This window comes from Daktulosphaira vitifoliae, unplaced genomic scaffold (genome assembly GCF_025091365.1).
Source record: "Daktulosphaira vitifoliae isolate Bord-2020 unplaced genomic scaffold, ASM2509136v1 Scaffold_4, whole genome shotgun sequence".
Taxonomy (NCBI): Eukaryota; Metazoa; Arthropoda; class Insecta; order Hemiptera; family Phylloxeridae; genus Daktulosphaira; species Daktulosphaira vitifoliae.
In genome coordinates, this window is record NW_026099575.1 from 39,997,775 (window position 1) to 40,016,339 (window position 18,565).

Genomic DNA, 18,565 nt, shown 5'->3' on the forward strand with positions numbered 1-18,565 from the left:
TTCAACATTCCCTGTAAAATGTTTATTTTTTCAGTTTCTATTTTTTCGTGATTATTTTTGTAATTAAGGAGGTTAAGAAACCTATTTTTTTGGGGGAGGCCGCTATGGCCCTTAATGGGTTAATAAAAGCGTAAATATAAAAAAAAAGTTATTATAATTAACATCATTTAAAAACCATCTTTATTCTTATTTATCAAAAATAGTCTATCTTCATCTATTATTATAAGGCCTAAAACATCAATATGTGTAATATCAAATAAGTTATTAAGTTTTGATGTAAAAGAATTTATTAGCTTTGATGCGAAGCTGAGAAGGTATTAGTTGTTTTTAAGCTAAAAAGCTGCTATAAATTATGGCTGATTGCCAATATTTAAAAAATATTAAAACATTGTTCCTAGCTTTATTATCTGTCATCGTTTACAAGGTTAAGGACTTGAAACAAGTTTATTTCTTTAAAATAATAAAATAAATGTTTTAATTATATAAATGTGTTGGAACAAATTGATTTTATATTTATTACCATTTAAAATGAAGTACTAGTCAAAACACATTGTTTTTAGAAAATTAATCACGTGGGTCCAGTGGCGCAATCGGTTAGCGCACGGTACTTATAAGACAGTAGTCGTGAGCCATGCCGGGGTTGTGAGTTCGAGCCTCACCTGGACCATGATTTTTGTCAAATTTAAAATTAATTTTTCCACATTTTAAAGAATTAATATCAATAAGACAATTCTTAATAAATGAATAATAAAATAAATATAGTTAAAAAAAACTAAAAAAACACAATTTAAAACCATATTTTTTCTTCCATATAAATTATTAGTAATTATATTATTTTTATTGATTATTCTTAGACAATATTTACAACCATTATTGGCTTTAATTATAATAAATTTAATATTCAAAATATTTATTTATGTTAATACAATAAATTGCAAACAATCGTGGAACATAAACGTTCATCGAACAATACCTGGAAGGTCGTGTACCTAATAGAACAATAGAATCCGTTTGACGAAAGTATACGTTTGTAGAAACATAGAATTTTGATCCTATACCTAAATACCTAATAAAACGACAATAGAATCCGTTCGACAAACGTACGATTCAAAAAAAGGAAAGTTACAAACATACAAATGAAGCTAATATAAGCGTGTTAAAATTAATGTTGATAAATATTATGTTTCTTTTATGTTAATATTATGTTTCAATAGCTATACTAAAAAAATACATACATTAATGAATATAATTTTTTTAGCCAGAGATACTGAATTGCAGTGAGCCTCTTTTTGGTGAGACCTATGTAGTCAATTATATGTCTGTATTAGTTTAATTATTGTCAAATTTATTTGACCATTTATTATATATTATTTGTAAATTTATACAATCTATATCTTGAATTTTTAACTATGTGACAATTTAACTGTGAATCTCACAATTAAAGTAACTAATTCATTTGAGTTAGCTGAATCTTCTTGTTGAAATATTATTTTTTTAATTTCATTTGTTCTAAAATATATATGTAAAACTTGATAAAAATTATTGAGTATACAGGGTCGCCCACCACTCACTGACAACTTAAATAACTTTTGATCCAGTTAATATTTTTAGCTGATTTTTTTTTTAAATATTAGTTAGACGTTAGGTCTATAGCTATATCTCAATAATTAATTTTTTTACATTTTATTAAAAATATTAATTATTTTTAAATTTTAAATAAAATGTAAAAAAAAAATCTAAGATAGCTATTTTGTAGAGTAGAATTTAAGAAAAATTTTAGTAAAAAAATATCTTATTAATATTCAGTAGTAAATATTCTGTAGCGTTTTGAAGTTTGTGAAAATTTGAATTTTCATGTACTATTTTACGGTATTAAACATTGAAATACGTATTGAGAAAAGGACAGAAGAAAACGCTATCTTTTCATGATTACTGTGTATACATATGATGATAGTGTGTATACATTACAAACTTGGCATAAATACCATGATAAGAAATTAGATAAGGCAATTATTACTTATCACTCTCATTCAAAAGTATATTGAAAAGATAGCGTTTTCTTCTGTCCTTTTCTCAATACGTATTTCAATGTTTAATACCGTAAAATAGTACATGAAAATTCAAATTTTCACAAACTTCAAAACGCTACAGAATATTTACTACTGAATATTAATAAGATATTTTTTTACTAAAATTTTTCTTAAATTCTACTCTACAAAATAGCTATCTTAGATTTTTTTTTTACATTTTATTTAAAATTTAAAAATAATTAATATTTTTAATAAAATGTAAAAAAATTAATTATTGAGATATAGCTATAGACCTAACGTCTAACTAATATTTAAAAAAAAAATCAGCTAAAAATATTAACTGGATCAAAAGTTATTTAAGTTGTCAGTGAGTAGTGGGCCACCTGTATATATATATATAAACTATACAATGATTTGATAAACCTAATAATTTTTAATACAATGAACATTTTTAAAAAAATTTTATCATATTTTAGAGGAATATAAAAATATCATCAGTAATGTTATATTATTTATTTATTGAATTTTTATATTTATTTGCAAAAAATTAAAAAATAAGAATTATTTTTTAGTGTAGATTTAAAAAAAAAAAATTGGTAAAATAATATCTTATTAATGCTAAGTAGTATATTAAAGTTTATCAAAAAGTTTTATTTTATTGTATCAGTAATTTAATTGTACGCTGAGAAAGGGACAAAAAAAATACATTGTTTTCGCGCTAGCTATTGAAATTATGTATATGGAACTGTTTTATGAAAACTATTATCGTTTCAAATACAGACATTCAATCAAAAAATAATACATTTTAATAAAGAGAAAAAGTTATTAAGTAGTTTTATAATTCATAACTTTTATTGCAAAATTCTATAGAAAAAACTGTTTTAAAACAATATCATATACATTTTTTGGAAAGGTGAGTTATGGACCTTAATCTTTTTTTCATTACTTTAAAAAATGTACAATGTCCAAAAAAAAATGTATTTTTAAAAATATTTTTTATGTTATATATTTAAAAAAAGAATAATTCATAATTAATTTATAAATGATAAAAAATAACTTCAATTGCAATTAAGTTCCTTTTTTTAATAAAAATAATAAAAGTTCTTTACATATCATATTATGTAATTTGTAATTCAATTTAATTACCAAACATTAATAATCTTATATATTTAGAATCATTTTTTATTTTGTTTTACAGGTTGTTGATATTTATAAATTAAGCAAAATGTGATGCTCTGAAGTTTTTTAAAAACCATGGATTCTACTACTACAATCATAATTAAAACTTTATTGCATAAGTATCTAGATTAATGAATGAAGTTTTTCAGTATAATCATACAAAGTGATCTCAAACCTCAAAGCTTGGAAAATAGAATGACAAAAAATATGTCAGCATTTCAAGTGTTTTTGTTATTAATTTCTCAGTTATTGTTGGTATTACTCTACAATAGTGCAGTTATTGTGAGTTCACAACAACTAGCTTGGACGCCAATTTATGTCGGATCCAACAGTAAGTACTAATTGTTAATTTATTATGAAATTATGGGGATGAAGCCTCACAGCCTATATCATATTTATGTAAGACGAATAAACCATTGACACAGTATACACTAGTCAATATTGAAATCGGACAAAGTCAATATTATTGTCTTAAAACGTTTTAATACGAATGCAAACAAAGTTCTAAATATACATTTCTAAACATACTAAAGCTCTCAAAGAGTTTATTGTATTATGAAATTCCTTAAAATTCTTTCTAAAAAATCATAGACGCTTTATATACTTAGCACCCTAAAATATTAAAAACTTATATAGATTAGTCATTTCAAAAATGTTATGTTTCGAAATATAACGTTTTTTTTTAAATTTTGATTATTATATTACCCTAATAGAGTAGTAGAGTACTAAAATGGATTAACGATCCACCAAAATGTTTTTAAAAAAAATAATATTTTAAAATTTTAGAATAAAATGGAGTATCTAAATTTTTTCTTTGTGATATGTATTTAGTATTTGTTTTTAACTATATTGTTTGTTGATAATAGTAATAAAATTATTATATATTGGACTATAGAATATCATTATTAATATTATACTTTCGTGTGATTTTTCTGGTAAAAAATTGTATTTTAGATAATATTCTTCAATATATTTATATATTACAACTTGTATAAAAAATTTTTCAAATTCTATGTTTTACTTAAAAAAAGTAATTTTACAATTAAACTCAAGATCCGGTATGGTCTAGTGGCTAGGATACCTGGCTCTCACCCAGGAGGCTCGGGTTCGATTCCCGGTACCGGAATGTCAATCTTTTTGGATTTTTACAATTGTTTTTTATATAATTATTATTTTAGTGTACAATCAAGATAACTATTTCGATAAAGTTGTTTACTGTATTATTAATAATTAAAAATTAACAATTATCATTACAGTAACACGTTATTTTAAATAAAATTATTATAATTATAATTTTAAATAAAATGAAACATAGTAAATGGTGCGTATTTAGAAAGACACCATTATTGATCTGGCTCTTGTTTAGTCTGCTAGAATATAATATGCAGTTTTTCTTCACATTTAAGAGTTTATCATGTGGCATGTAGGAGGGTTTCCTTATAAATTTTAAAATACACATTAATGAAGTCACCACCTTAGCACACCAAGATGATAATAGATAAGTTAGTAATAAAGATGTTGGAGGGCCTAAAGAATATGAACTTTTTAATGTTTGAAAACATTTGTTTGTTGTATTACATATAATTATACCATGTGTATATGTAATACTGGAGTATTACAAATATTTGGTAATGTATACTTGTTTCTAAACTTTAAAAAAAATGTTTAGAGAACTTAGTATTGCATTTAAAATCAAAGACGTTACATTTAATTAAAAAATAGGAATTGTATTTTATGTAAGATAGACTTTTAACTACTAATACATCACTAATGACAAAAAAGCGATTTTATCCGTGTTTGACTTTACTATGATATTTTCCTATAGTTATTTCAATCCATGAAAATTTTAGGACTCTCCTTATTATTCTATCATTTTCTTGTTTTTGTTCCGTGAGACTGTCTTTAATTCGACGCACATTTCCTGTGCAACTAACTTTCTAAATTCTGATTCATATTATAAATACTTTTTTGAAGTACTTTTCTTTTAAATGTTACCAATTATTTTTCTTATGAGTTCATTATTTTCACGCCTTGCATTGTAAAGTATAATCGGACGAATTTAAACTTAATAAAGCCTAACTTTTATAAATATATATTTATTGTTTTCTTTTAGCAATATGTTATATCAATTTATAAGAGGGACTTTAGGTGTAGCGTCAATAAGATAAGATGAGAGAAAATAGACTTAAATAGTTTGGTTATGCTATGAGGAGAGAGGAATTGGAAGCTGTAAGAACAGAAACAGAAATGAATGTTGAAAGAAGAAGAGGTAGAGGAAGATCAAAAAGAGATGGAGGGATGCTATTGAATGCGATATGAAGACGTTTGATGTGAACGTAGATAATGTGGGTGATCGTGTCAAGTAGAAGTTTAGGGATAAGGGTGACGGAGACCATTTTTTGATGAAAAATAAAAAAAATTGTAATTTGTAATTTATTTTGCATTAAAATAAGTATTTATTTTTATAACGCAAGAACTAATTGATATTTTTTAAAGTGTTATTATTAGCGGATTATTTTTACTTGATCATTTAGTTTACCATGGAAAAACCATTAGTGCCGGGCTAAGGTAACACTTGAACGGTAAATTGTTTAATAAAGAAAACGAACATTAAAGTTTTCTAATGTATTTAAATTAAAGGAACAATTATTGTTTAAAAAATGAGTCATACAATATTATGGTAATTATTTGACACACAATATACATTTTTTGGCGTAAAAAATTAATTTAAGACATGAAGCAGAATTCACACATAAAACAAACTCAAGTTCTCATTTATAGTAATTTTATGAATTTCAATATTAGAAAGATTTGATACTACAAATATACATTTATAAAGTATTAATATTAATTTATTATATGTTTGTTTTTCTGTATGAATATCTGAAAATATTTGTACGAATAAATAGATACGATAATATTTTAGTTGAAGCAAAGAAAATGAGTGGACATAGAACGATTTCTTCTAATGAATGAAAAATAAATAAACATTAAAGATTTTTTAATGATAACTCCAATGTTAAGTAAAAAAATTTTAACATACAAGAGAAATTAAAAAGTCACGCTTTTTTTAGCAATTTTCGATACAATTAAAGGAGAGGGGATACCAGATTCATTTATATTATATACTTGATGTGCTTAATTTGATCCGAATATTTTTTAGATATTAAATAATAAATCTAAATTAACTTGAAATACGTGAGTCTTCCAACAGAAGTGGCCTATGGTTTCCTAAAACTTAATTTAGTTTATAAATTAAATTAACTAGCCTTCCTTTTCCTCTCATTTTGTTATCATTATTAATATTATGAGAAATGCTATTTTTTTTGCAAAGTTATACATTAGATTTTGACATTGTATTTTAGTTAAGCAAAATGGTCAACGTTCTACTTTAACAATATACTCTGTCGATTTTTCTTTAGTCCCTATAAGTTAATTTTAATTAATTAATAATATAATTAACATAATTAAAAGTTATAACTGTTAATAAGTGGCATTGTTTTAGTACGAATTAGATATTTGTAGTTAATCAATAATTTATAAGTATTAAATCTCCATTAATACCTTTACTATTCCCTAAATATATATATTTAGCGTTTACTTTGCGTTAATAATATTATTCCCGAAATATGTATTCGCGATGTTTTATTAATTTTTTTTGTGTCTTTTTGAGTTAAATATTTTTTAGTTTTAAATTAATAATTTTATTTTAAAAGGAATAATGTTATTAAAGAGTTTTTTGTACAAAAAGCTAAGAAAAAGTTATACATAACCATTATTTAATTTAACTTAAATAATTAACATTTATTTAAATGTTTTTACTTAATTCTAAGCTCAAATTAAAAAAATTGAAAGGCTGATGATATATAAATATATATTTTTTTAAATTAATGATACTGTTATAATAATTTCATTGTTGTAATGTGTTTAAAGGGCAGCATTTTAAAGTCTATCCTCGAGTGGAATATTCGTTAACATTGTAAACCATAATAGTCTGTGACTGTAGTCTGGGATTATCTGTACGCGATATCATTATCATTTAAGATCTATATAAACTTTATAAGACCTTATAAACTGAACCATAAATCTTTTTAAAAAATATATAAATATGAAAATAAAATATGTATGTTCGTTAAAATTGCATCCCTTGTTGTTTCCAACTACATGTACCCAATGCTTTATTCATGAAAGCACAAAACCCCTTTGATCCTAGGCGAATGGTACGTTAAACAGGGAAAGGGATAATAAAATAGGATTTTCTGGTTAAGAATGCGTATCAAAAATGCATCAATGCTAAGAACTACTTCTATTTAATGAAGAAAGACGTTTAAAATAATTTTGTTTATTTTACTATGTTCTACGTTTGTCAATATGTAACATCATCTGCGTCTCTGGAGAATACAAAGAGTATTACAAAAATTGTATGTTTTTTAAGATAACGTTTTAAAAATCGTTTTTATTGAACCTTTAGTTATATTTTATAGATGAACATAAAACGTTCTATTGAAGTTAGTCTTAAGCAAGCGTGTATTTAAATATTCATCACTTTTAGGTGCTTTAAAATTTACGACCCTTTATAGAGAAAATTGGAACTATAAGCCCATAATTTTACAATACCTCCACTCACACCAAAAAAAAAAAGTTGCGTTATTACTGAAAAATATTTTTTCATGTAATTTTTTAACGGTGTACTATTTTAACATTTGGCGATAAAATACTATAAAACAATTAATTCTCATTTAACATATTGTCGTCACTTGACGTACAAATTTTCTCATATTGAAAATAGAATTTTAAATTGTTGATATTCTAAAATTCAGAATAAAATTAACCTAGTAATACATATTTCATGTTTAGCATTTAGATTTTTTAAACTGAGCGGTAATATAACTAATAGTATTATTATTGAAAATCAAAAATAGATACAACTTTGTAGAGATCACTTCGGGCTGGTCTATCTCAATCTAATTAGTTTAGTTGGGTGATATGCACTTTATATTTTTAATTTAAAATCATAAATAAATAAAATAAATTGAAACCTTATAAAAAAAAATTTACCAAGCAATGCATTGAACTCTCTATACAAGCCTTTCACTGCTTTTTTTGACAATAATTTATTTGCTAATTCAAAACAATTCCATAGACTGATTGAAATTTTGGTAATCTTTGAACCGTAAGGCGTCCTTATCCAGTTGTCTTCGAAATAATTAATATGTTATAATTCTTATTATAATTTCTTATTCTGTGTTCTGTATAGTATTGTGATTCTGTTACTCCATAAAGTGCATGTATTACATGACCTTTAATATAAACACTAATGCTAGTAAAAGTCGCAATTGTAAAGAAAATGTAGAATCTGATATATATTTTTAAACTGTATTTCCAATTTGTTATATTTTGCAACAAAAACACATTATGAGAAATAAAAATGTCATCCTTTTTGTTGTTTTAAGCTGGGAAAAACTTTTTTAAAAGCATTATATGACACTATATTTAAAAATGAAATTATTGAGTCTGGTGATAAGATTAGTTAATTTTTTTTTAATTTATTAAGAATATGTGCATATATTTTTATAATTTTGTTGGGTAATAGTTCAAATACAATAGGTATCAACGGATTATTTGTCAATATATGTAATGTATAAATTTGGGTGTATAAAGTCGGAGAACATTTAAAAGTACAATGAATAAATCAACTGTAAATATTACTTGTTTTTATCTTACTTAAATTTTACTGAAAATTTTCAATAGTAGAAAATATTAGAATACAAAAATCCGATAAGCCACTAGAGTACTGCATATATCGTCTACCATCTTTAATTAAAGTATATTTTTCTGGTATTTTGAGATTAACAAGTGACTGTGAATTTGGCAGCGTACAATCATTACATACCTTACTCTCCGTAAGATAAAACTTTACATTTATATTTGGGTCAGCTCGGACAAAATAAATTTTGGATAGGATCAGGTTAGATTATTATTTTTGGATCAGACTGAATCAGATCTAAACTTCACATATATTGAAATCAGGGGGTCTATTTTTGAATTTTATATTGGTTTACTAATCTGTTTAGTATACTAAAACATGACGTTTTAGTGCAACTATTAGTGTGAAACTAAAAAACCGTATTTTTGAATGTTGGTATGCTAAAAAATATTTATTAGTGTACTAAAGTTTTAGATGATCTTTTTAGAGTGGTATCTACCACACTAATTATGATTTTAGTATACTAATGTTACTGTTATCATTCATATTTATATGAAAACTTATATATTTATAACATTTTCAAATTTATTTAATATTAAATATTAAAATGGAACACTTTCTTAATATAAATTATGTGCAAGTTATTAGTAATTTAGAAATAGTTGAAGATAATAGCCATTCAACAATGAAATTTCGTTTAGCGGAGGATCCGTTCATTGGTATGTACAAAACAAATTACAATATGTAAAATTATCTATTTACATTAATAAATTTTATTTTCTGTAGTTTTGTCCGAAAGGGCATTTATACAAAAATTTAGACTGACAAAAGTTCTTGCATTAAATTTAATTAATGAGCTACGCCTATATTTAGAACCCCCATCGAGGAAGTCTGCTCTAAGTATAGAGCGCAAAGTATGCAAAATATTGTACAATATTGACTAAACAATAAGTAAAATTTAATAAAATTTTTGATAGGTACTAACAGCTTTACGATTTTTCGCTAGTGTCTTCTTTGGGCCAACAGTTTCATTTAAAATCTTGGTAATATTTTGCCATAATAATTGGGCATCTTTCATGGTAAAAGATGGTCCAAATTTTTTAGAATTTAATTTTGGATGCTTATGAACAAATTCAATTAATAATTGTTTTTGTTCATAAGTCACACTTATTGACTTTTTTCCCCTCCATTGTAAAACATTACACAAATTGAAATGAAAAATACTGACAAAAAACTCGTGACAAATTTCTTATGGGTAAATTTTGTAGTTATCATAAATATTATCAAGTATTAACTATAAAATTAATATAAAATACAGTACAGCCAATATAATTTAACATGTCGCACTAATAATTATTGGTTTGACATGACATTAGATTAGNACACTAATAATTATTGGTTTAAAATGACATTAGATTAGACAATGTACGATTAGTGCAAGATTTTTAGACTGATAAAAAATAAAATTCAAAAATACGAATTTCCATTAGTGCACTAAAATCATAATCTAATGTTTTAGTGTACTAAAACATTCGCCAATGATTAGTCCAAGCTCAAAAATAGACCCCCNTAAAACATTCGCCAATGATTAGTCCAAGCTAAAAAATAGACCCCCAGGTATAATCGGGTTTCTAAAAAAAAAATTGCATCAGACCAAGCCGTATTTTTAAGCGTATTTTATAATATCTGCTTTTTTTTGTTGTATTATCAAAGCAATTAAAATATTAACAACACAAACGAAATCAAACATAATAAATATTATCAAGTCAATATGTAATTATTTTAATTATTAACTATAAAAACTTCTATATATTAAAAATAAAAAAAAATTCGAAAAATTTACTGCTGTAGGTATGTGCTTAATAAGCATATTAAACACTAATATAATATAGGCACTGCCTATATTTGAATAAAGTATTGGATTTAAGTCAGATTACTGTTGATGGTTTATGTATCTTAAATCAACAATTTTGAAACATTAAATGACATGATAACTTTACAAAACTCTGATCACAGTTGGATAGGTTTAAAAATGAACAGGAAAAGTTTTGTTCATTTTTTTTCTGACATTTTAATGACCAACTATATTAAGGGACAAGAAAGTGACAAGAAATGATCTTGTCACTTTTTCTAAGAAGACAAATACGCCATGATATTACATTCTAATGATGAAATAGTACCTCATTAGATGAATTTTTAATTTCTCAACAAAAGTTCTTAAAAATAAATTAATATTGTTAAATTCTACTCATGGCCATGCGTAGATCTATTGCTGCTAAACTACTTTTATGTCAATTCAACTTGTTAATTTTTAAGCTATAATTACATGAAATAAAAAAAAAAAAGTTAAAAAGTTCAGTTATTTAGGTGATTTTGAAAAATATTAAGAATGACTTGTAATGAAAATTTGAATAATTTTTTATTGTAAATTCAAATACAAATTTTTAGTTTAGATGCAAAGCTGAAATGACTTTGTTTTACTATATATGTTTTTTGTTTCTGTCTATAAATATTCTTAACTCTTATTTGACCGATATTACTGAGCAGTACGTCAAAAGAGTCCATATTGTATCTAATTGAAGACAGTGCCCTCAAAAATTGAAAAAAAATTATTGTAATATATTTTTATTCTTTACTCGAGTTTTGAATATATAGGTTGGTTATTTCATCTTGAACTACTTAAATAATCAAAAAATAATAATATTATTGATAATTTTAGTTAAATATTTTTTTAGCTTCGATGCGAAGCTGAGAAGGTATTAATTTTACCATGATGTGTTTATTTTTTTATTTTTTTTTTATTTTTTTTTTTTTTTTGTGTCTGTCACTACTTTTTCTCAGCTCTCACTGGACCGATTTCTTTTAACAATACGTCAAAAGATCACAAATTGTATCTAGTTGAAGACATTACCCTTAAAAATTTAAAAATTTTCCCTCGTTCCCCGCAAATGGGGGAAATATCCAAAAAAATTACAAATTTAAAAATCGACAAATTTTGTCATTTTTTTCACTTTTTTTTCTTAAAACTTCCATAACTTTTTCAAAAATCAACAAATCAACATAATTTTTTTTTAAACTAAAACCTTAGATATTTTCCTTTCATTTGATATAATTTTTTTGAAAATTTAACACTTAACCTGCTCATGGGGGGGGATTTAAAATTGCAACTTTTTTACAAAAACTAACTTTTTCAACTTAATTTTTGAAAATGTTCCGGAAATACTGCGTCCTTTAAACATATATCAAATTAAAGCTTATTTTATGTACTATAAAATGAAAAAAAAAAATTTGTCCCGACACTTTATCTTCTGCATGTAAACGGTTGCCGTAGTTAAAAAAACACTATTTTTGTGTTAAAATTTTCGATTTTCAATTTTTAATTTTCAACTTAAAAATGCTATAACTTTTCGAAAAATGCATGTATCAGCACAATTTTTTTTTTTCTAAATACATTATAAGTACATCTTCCATTTGACATACTTTTTATTAAAATTAGACAATTTCCCCTTATATAGGGGGGGTTCAAACTTTGAAACATTGTATAAAAAATAGAACTTTTTCAACTGAACTTTTGAAAATGTTCCGGAAATACTGCGTCCTTTAAACATATATCAAATTAAAGCTTTTTTTATGTACTATAAAATGAAAAAAAAAAATTTGTCCCGACACCTTATCTTCTATGTGCAAATGGCTGTCGAAATTATAAAAAAAATGTAATATTTGCGATAAAAATCACCTTTTATAACGATGTTTTTTGTACTTAAAACTGCCATAACTTTTTCAAATATTAACTAATCAAAATAATATTTCTTTATATTGAAACCTTAGGTAATTTTCTTTCATTTGATATCATTTTTTTTTGAAAATCTAACACTTATTCTGCTCACAGGGGGGATTTAAAATAGCAACTTTTTTACAAAAACTAACTTTTTCAACTTAATTTTTGAAAATGTTCCGGAAATACTGCGTCCTTTAAACATATATCAAATTAAAGCTTATTTTATGTACTACTAAATGAAAAAAAAAAATTTGTCCCGACGACCTATCTTCTATGCGCAAAAGGCTACCGTATTTAAAAATATGCTATTTTTTATTAAAATTCTAGGTTTTGTATTTTATTTTATTTTAAAATATTTTATTAGGGGAATAAACTGACTTTCATGAATATTATATAATTTCATTGACATAGAATAAAGTTCATAAGACATATGATATTATACTTATTAACATTTTTTACTTTTTTAAAGTCGAAAAAGTAATTTTTAAATTTGAGTTAGCTTAAATAGCCAATTTTATCATGCAACAAAAATCAACGAATAGTTGCCGAATGGGTAACACCTTGATCTTTAACGCCTAGGGTACGAGGTTCAAATCCGTTTGTGGCTTCTAAAATTTTGCATTTTTTTTTTGAGTTAGAATAGAATTTTCAAATCATTTGATATTTATCTCATTTAGATTCAATAATTTCAATAAATATAAAGGATCTTATCACTATAGTCTCCCCTCGTGAGAAGAAATTGATATTCATGTTAATATTATTTTACTATGTGGTTCTTTTTCTGGCTACGATTTATTTTGCCAACCCTCACTAGACCTACTTTTTTCAACGATACGTCAAATGATTCATTTAAGTTTATGATATTTAAGTTAATGATTAGTTTAAGTTATTACTCTTAAAAATCAAAAAAATATTCCTTATTCAAATAAAAAGTAGCTTAACTAGATTTGTCCATACAAACAATTAAAATCATTAATTTTTAATATTCTTAAATTATTTATTGTCGAATTAAATTTGATATGATAAAAGTATTCAACTACAAAAGTAAATAATTTTACTTTATAATTTATTAATTTTTTAACTCTATTTCTGTGTGCTACTACCAGTCTATAATATGCCAAATTTTTTAGTAATATTTTGCTATATAAATCATAAATTTAAAAAAAAAATGATTTTTAGTTTCACCTGAAGTTAACGATGGAGTTTTACAATTATAATTATATTTTTGATAATATGCTCAATTGAGTAAATCTTTTTAACTACTTTGGTTTGATTGGTTCATTTAATTAAAGTAAATTATTAAAATTAATTAAGTTCTGAATATTTCAATTGCAGAATTTTTTTAAACACCAAAAGTTATTAGGATATGATTACTATTCTTTCTATTTCAGTTATCTATTACGATAAAAATGTAAAAAAATCGAATTTTTCTGACAAATGTACTGTAATTAGTAATTATAAAATTTCCAGATTGCATATTAATCTTAAAAATTTCATTTTTTTCAATTTAATAATGTCAATTTCAAACTTGCAAGTTGAACTATAAGTTATGGTAACAAATTCATTTTTTAGCTTCGATGCGAAGCTGAGAAGGTATTTTTCATTAAAACTTTCACTTTAAAAGACAATAAAAAATAGGTTCAAAATGATTACCTTTAACATATTAAAAATCAAAATCAGTATTAATTTAATACAATTTTTTTTGTTCTTAATTATTTTTTTTTATATGTAAATACTTATTTTTTAATAATAAGTAATAATATTAAAACTTAGAAGTAATAGAAAAAGTTTAATTGCACATTTGAAAACATCACGAAAAGTTTATTTAGAAAAGTATATTTTTTTTCTGATGAAAGTTCCTTTTGTTTAGTGTATTTATTCATAAGTAACAAAATTTTTTTATTAAAAAGTATTGCATAAATTCCTTTAAATTTGTATACGCATTAAAAGTATATGAATATACAACTCCTTTTTATTTTTATAATATCTCCGTAAAAATTACAATATTATATTATTGAATACCACTTTCATACTCAATTTAATTACTGTAATTATTATGTATTCATATATTATAGTTATAAATCGGGGTAAAATTAAGGGAATAAGTGTTATTGTTGTTTTTGAAATAATCTACCAATTTCATTTTTTTCTATTTAATAATATTTATTTCAAACTTGCAAGTTGAGTTAAAAGTTATGGTAATAAATTCATTTTTTTTTTATTAAAACTTTCACTTTAAAGAACAAAAAGAAGTAGGTTCAAAATGATTACTTTTAACATATTAAAAATCAATAATAATTTGAAAATAATTAATTATAAAAATTATATAATATATAATTAAAATAATTACTAATCTGGATATAATTAAGGAAATAGGAGTTGATGTTGGGTTGGGTTGGTTACATTTTTAACTTTATAATGCTATAACTCATTGAAAAGTGTACGAATCAACACAATTTTTTTATGAGAAATAATATTTTTTAATAATCCCTTTTTCATTCGACATACTTTATCTTAATCAGGGTATTAATAAGAAACTAGCAGATAATGTAGCTTTTGTAATTATCCACCAATTTCTTAGAATTAAACACTATCTACTGATTTGCATCGAAGCGTTTCTTATGATAGTGATTTTAATCACTGTCAGATTAAATCTATACTGGACCCAACTATGCAACATCCCCACTATGCCGCGACTCCACTGTGCTGGGTTTTTTAATTTATCACTATTATCAGTCATTAAGTGTCATCCATTATACCTTATTAGAGGGTCAACATTATTTTTTTAAATGAAAACATACAAATTTAACTAACTTATAAAACGGATAAAAATCTTTAAAAAAATTGTTATTTATTATATAATGATGTAATTAAGAAAACGACTCGTCGATTACAACTTTTGGATTATTATTTCTGAATTTATTAACATTCATGGTAATTATATAAATTAAAAGTTTATTTCTAGATTAAGCTATATAATATTATACATATTCATATCATAAAGAAAAATATCACTTTAAATATTATGTTTAAATAATTTGATATTAGCTTCGATGCAAAGCTGTGAAGGTATTCATTTTTTTTTACTCTGTTTCCACTTATTCTTAGCTCTCACTGAACCAGTTTTTATGAACAATACGTTAAATAATCACAACTAGTATCTAGTTAAAGATTGTTTGGTAGAGAATGCCATTAGCAAAGATCTAGTGGACCAGTTGTCACAAACACCGTTAATTATATTATATCGTGTGATAGCTGATCTCAAGAGTCTTTATTGAACCCCTTGCCTACCAAGCACGGCAGCGAATCAATTATTTTATGTGTTATCATTTAAGCGCTTTCGCTTGAATGGTAAATTGTTCGGCTATTGTACGCCGTTATTTTTATAATTGTTTCTTGGAACATTGGGCTCAAAGTTCTTCTCCAGTGATTGGGTTCTGACCATTACTAAAAAACTTCATTGCCGTAGTCGCTTTTTCGCCGTCTGTTTTCATCTGCCATTACGTGCCTGAATCTACACTCTGAAATGTGATACTTAATTGTTCGACACCATTACCACAAGATTTAATGCAGTCCACTCACTACTATCAACAAATTCATTTATTCAACTGATTTTTACATTATTTTTAATGTTATTTATTATTTGCTTAATTAAGTTTAACTGTTTTGTTTTATGCCGCTTCGTCGGCTATTAGTATTTAAGGGCCCCCGTTACCCTTTAAATTTAAGGTATTCTTTGAAGAACCTTTAATATATGTGATTATTTATTATTTAATTATTGTCTACTCTCGTTACTTATTGAATGTGCGGTTAGCCGTTATCTTCCCAGGTGACCCCTACCCCTCTCCCGCTCTAATAATAGCCATTTAAACAGGCTTAAGGTAAAACGGCATTCTAATGTGGTGCGCAACTAGCCGTCCTACGATCTGGCTGCCTCATATAAAGCAAAGATATTACACTGAAAAATTTTAAAAATGTTCACATTATCAAATAAAAAGCTACTTAATTAGCTTTCTCCATTCAGACAATTAAAATCATTAATTTATAATATTTTTAAAGTATTTATTGTCGAATTAGGTTTGATATGATAATAGGTTTCAAATATAAAATTAAATAACTTTAATTTGAAATTTGAAATTGTTTAACTCTATTGGTGTGTGTTACTACCAGTCTAAAATATTTCAGTTTTTTTGGTAACATTGCTATATAAATTATTTCTAAAAAAAATAATTTTTAGTTTCACCTTAATTTAAGAATGGATTTTTACAATTATAATTAAATTTTATAAAGAAATTTTATCAACTTTTTTATTAAAATAAATATATATAATTAATTATGTTCTGTATATTTCAATTGTAGAAACTTTTTAAATATCAAAAGTTACTTAAAAATGATTATTATGATTTCTATTTAAGTGATCTATAAAGATAAAAATTCAAAAAAATATTGAGCTTTTCTAATAAATTTACAGTAAATAGTAATTATATAATTTTCTGACTGCATATTAATCTTAACAATAAAATTATTTGAATCTCATAAAATATTCTAATTAATGATGATAATTTCAAAGATGCATGTTGAGCTAAAAGTTATGGTAAATCGTTTCAAAAGAAATATTAATAATTCCTATGTTATTCTTGGTGTTTAAATAGATAATACAATTGAAATATTCAGAACTATTTTGTTTATAGTTATATTCTATAATTTTTACTATGTTTGATTGCTTTAATAGATATTTATTCATAAATTATACTTATAAATCAACTAATTAGGAATGATTATAGAAAAAATCTAATTTTAGATTTGAAAACAGTGCGAAAAATTGATTAAGAAAAGTATATCTTTGTAAACCAATTTATTTATTCGTAGTAAAAAAAAAAAATGTTGTAAAGTATTGCATCAAGCCGTTTAATTTATACATGTTTGTCATAAACATAACAAAATATACTGCTTTATTATTTTGTCATATTTATCCGTAAAAATTACAATACTAAATTATTAAATATTAATTTCATACTATATTTAATTGCTATAATGAATATTACATTAATAAATCATAAAATTTGTAATCAGGATATAAATAAGGAAATAGGAGATGATGTGGCTTTTGTAATTATGCACTAATTTCATAAAATTAAACACATTATCTATAGATTTTCATGAAATTGTTTCTTATGATAGTGATTTTAATTACTATCAGATATCATTTATACTTGTTCTAACTAGTACACCTCAGCACTATGCCACGACTCCATTGTGCTACCATTTTTAAAGTTTTTTATTTTATATTTTCGCTCAACGAGGGTAGTAACTAGCATCAATAGGGTAACTAAAATAAATACTTTGAAAATGCTAAAATTATTTGAAGGTTTCACCAACTTCTTATTTTTCTGCATACCTTCCCTGTGACAGGATTTTTTACGAAGGGACGTTTACATAAAAAATTCATACTTTCCTTTTTAATAAAAATAAAAATAAATTATTTTTCCTTTTATGTGGATCTTTTTTGAAGGTATGTCATTATAAATTTAGAGTTTAAAGAAAAAAAAATGTATCGCAATCAAGTATAGTAATATTAACAGCTCATAAAAAAATTATCTGGATCCTAAATGTATCATTGATAAATTATGCATTAAATATATAAGGATACTTTACACAATTTATGAATTTATTATAATAGTTATAAATAAAAACACAATAAGTACACTTATTTTAATTAAATAAATTAGGTCATAAATTGACTTTTTATTATAAGTAGTTTTTACTTTCTTTGAATGGATATTTTTGCAAATTTAATAATGTCACTTCTATATGAAGTATATGAGCTCTACAAACGAATGTAAAGTTCTAACAATATTGTTTTCAATGCTA

General features: G+C 24.2%; 1 protein-coding gene and 2 non-coding genes across 4 annotated transcripts in view; all 3 read left to right on the top strand.

Annotated features, from left to right (window-relative positions):
- The window catches only part of LOC126904792 (uncharacterized), a 72,373-nt gene that overhangs the window by 10,779 nt on the left and 43,029 nt on the right, over window positions 1-18,565 (top strand). For both annotated transcript variants that reach the window (XM_050684037.1, XM_050684038.1), the window contains exon 2: window positions 3,229-3,540. In XM_050684037.1, coding sequence (XP_050539994.1) covers window positions 3,345-3,540 — 196 coding nt within the window. In that variant the 5' untranslated portion in view covers window positions 3,229-3,344. The remainder of the gene's footprint in view (window positions 1-3,228; window positions 3,541-18,565) is intronic.
- Window positions 576-667, top strand: Trnai-uau (transfer RNA isoleucine (anticodon UAU)). The gene is given in 2 exon segments: window positions 576-613; window positions 632-667. It is a non-coding gene; the product is annotated as a tRNA-Ile (tRNA).
- On the top strand, window positions 4,264-4,335 carry Trnae-cuc (transfer RNA glutamic acid (anticodon CUC)). Its single transcript has one exon. It is a non-coding gene; the product is annotated as a tRNA-Glu (tRNA).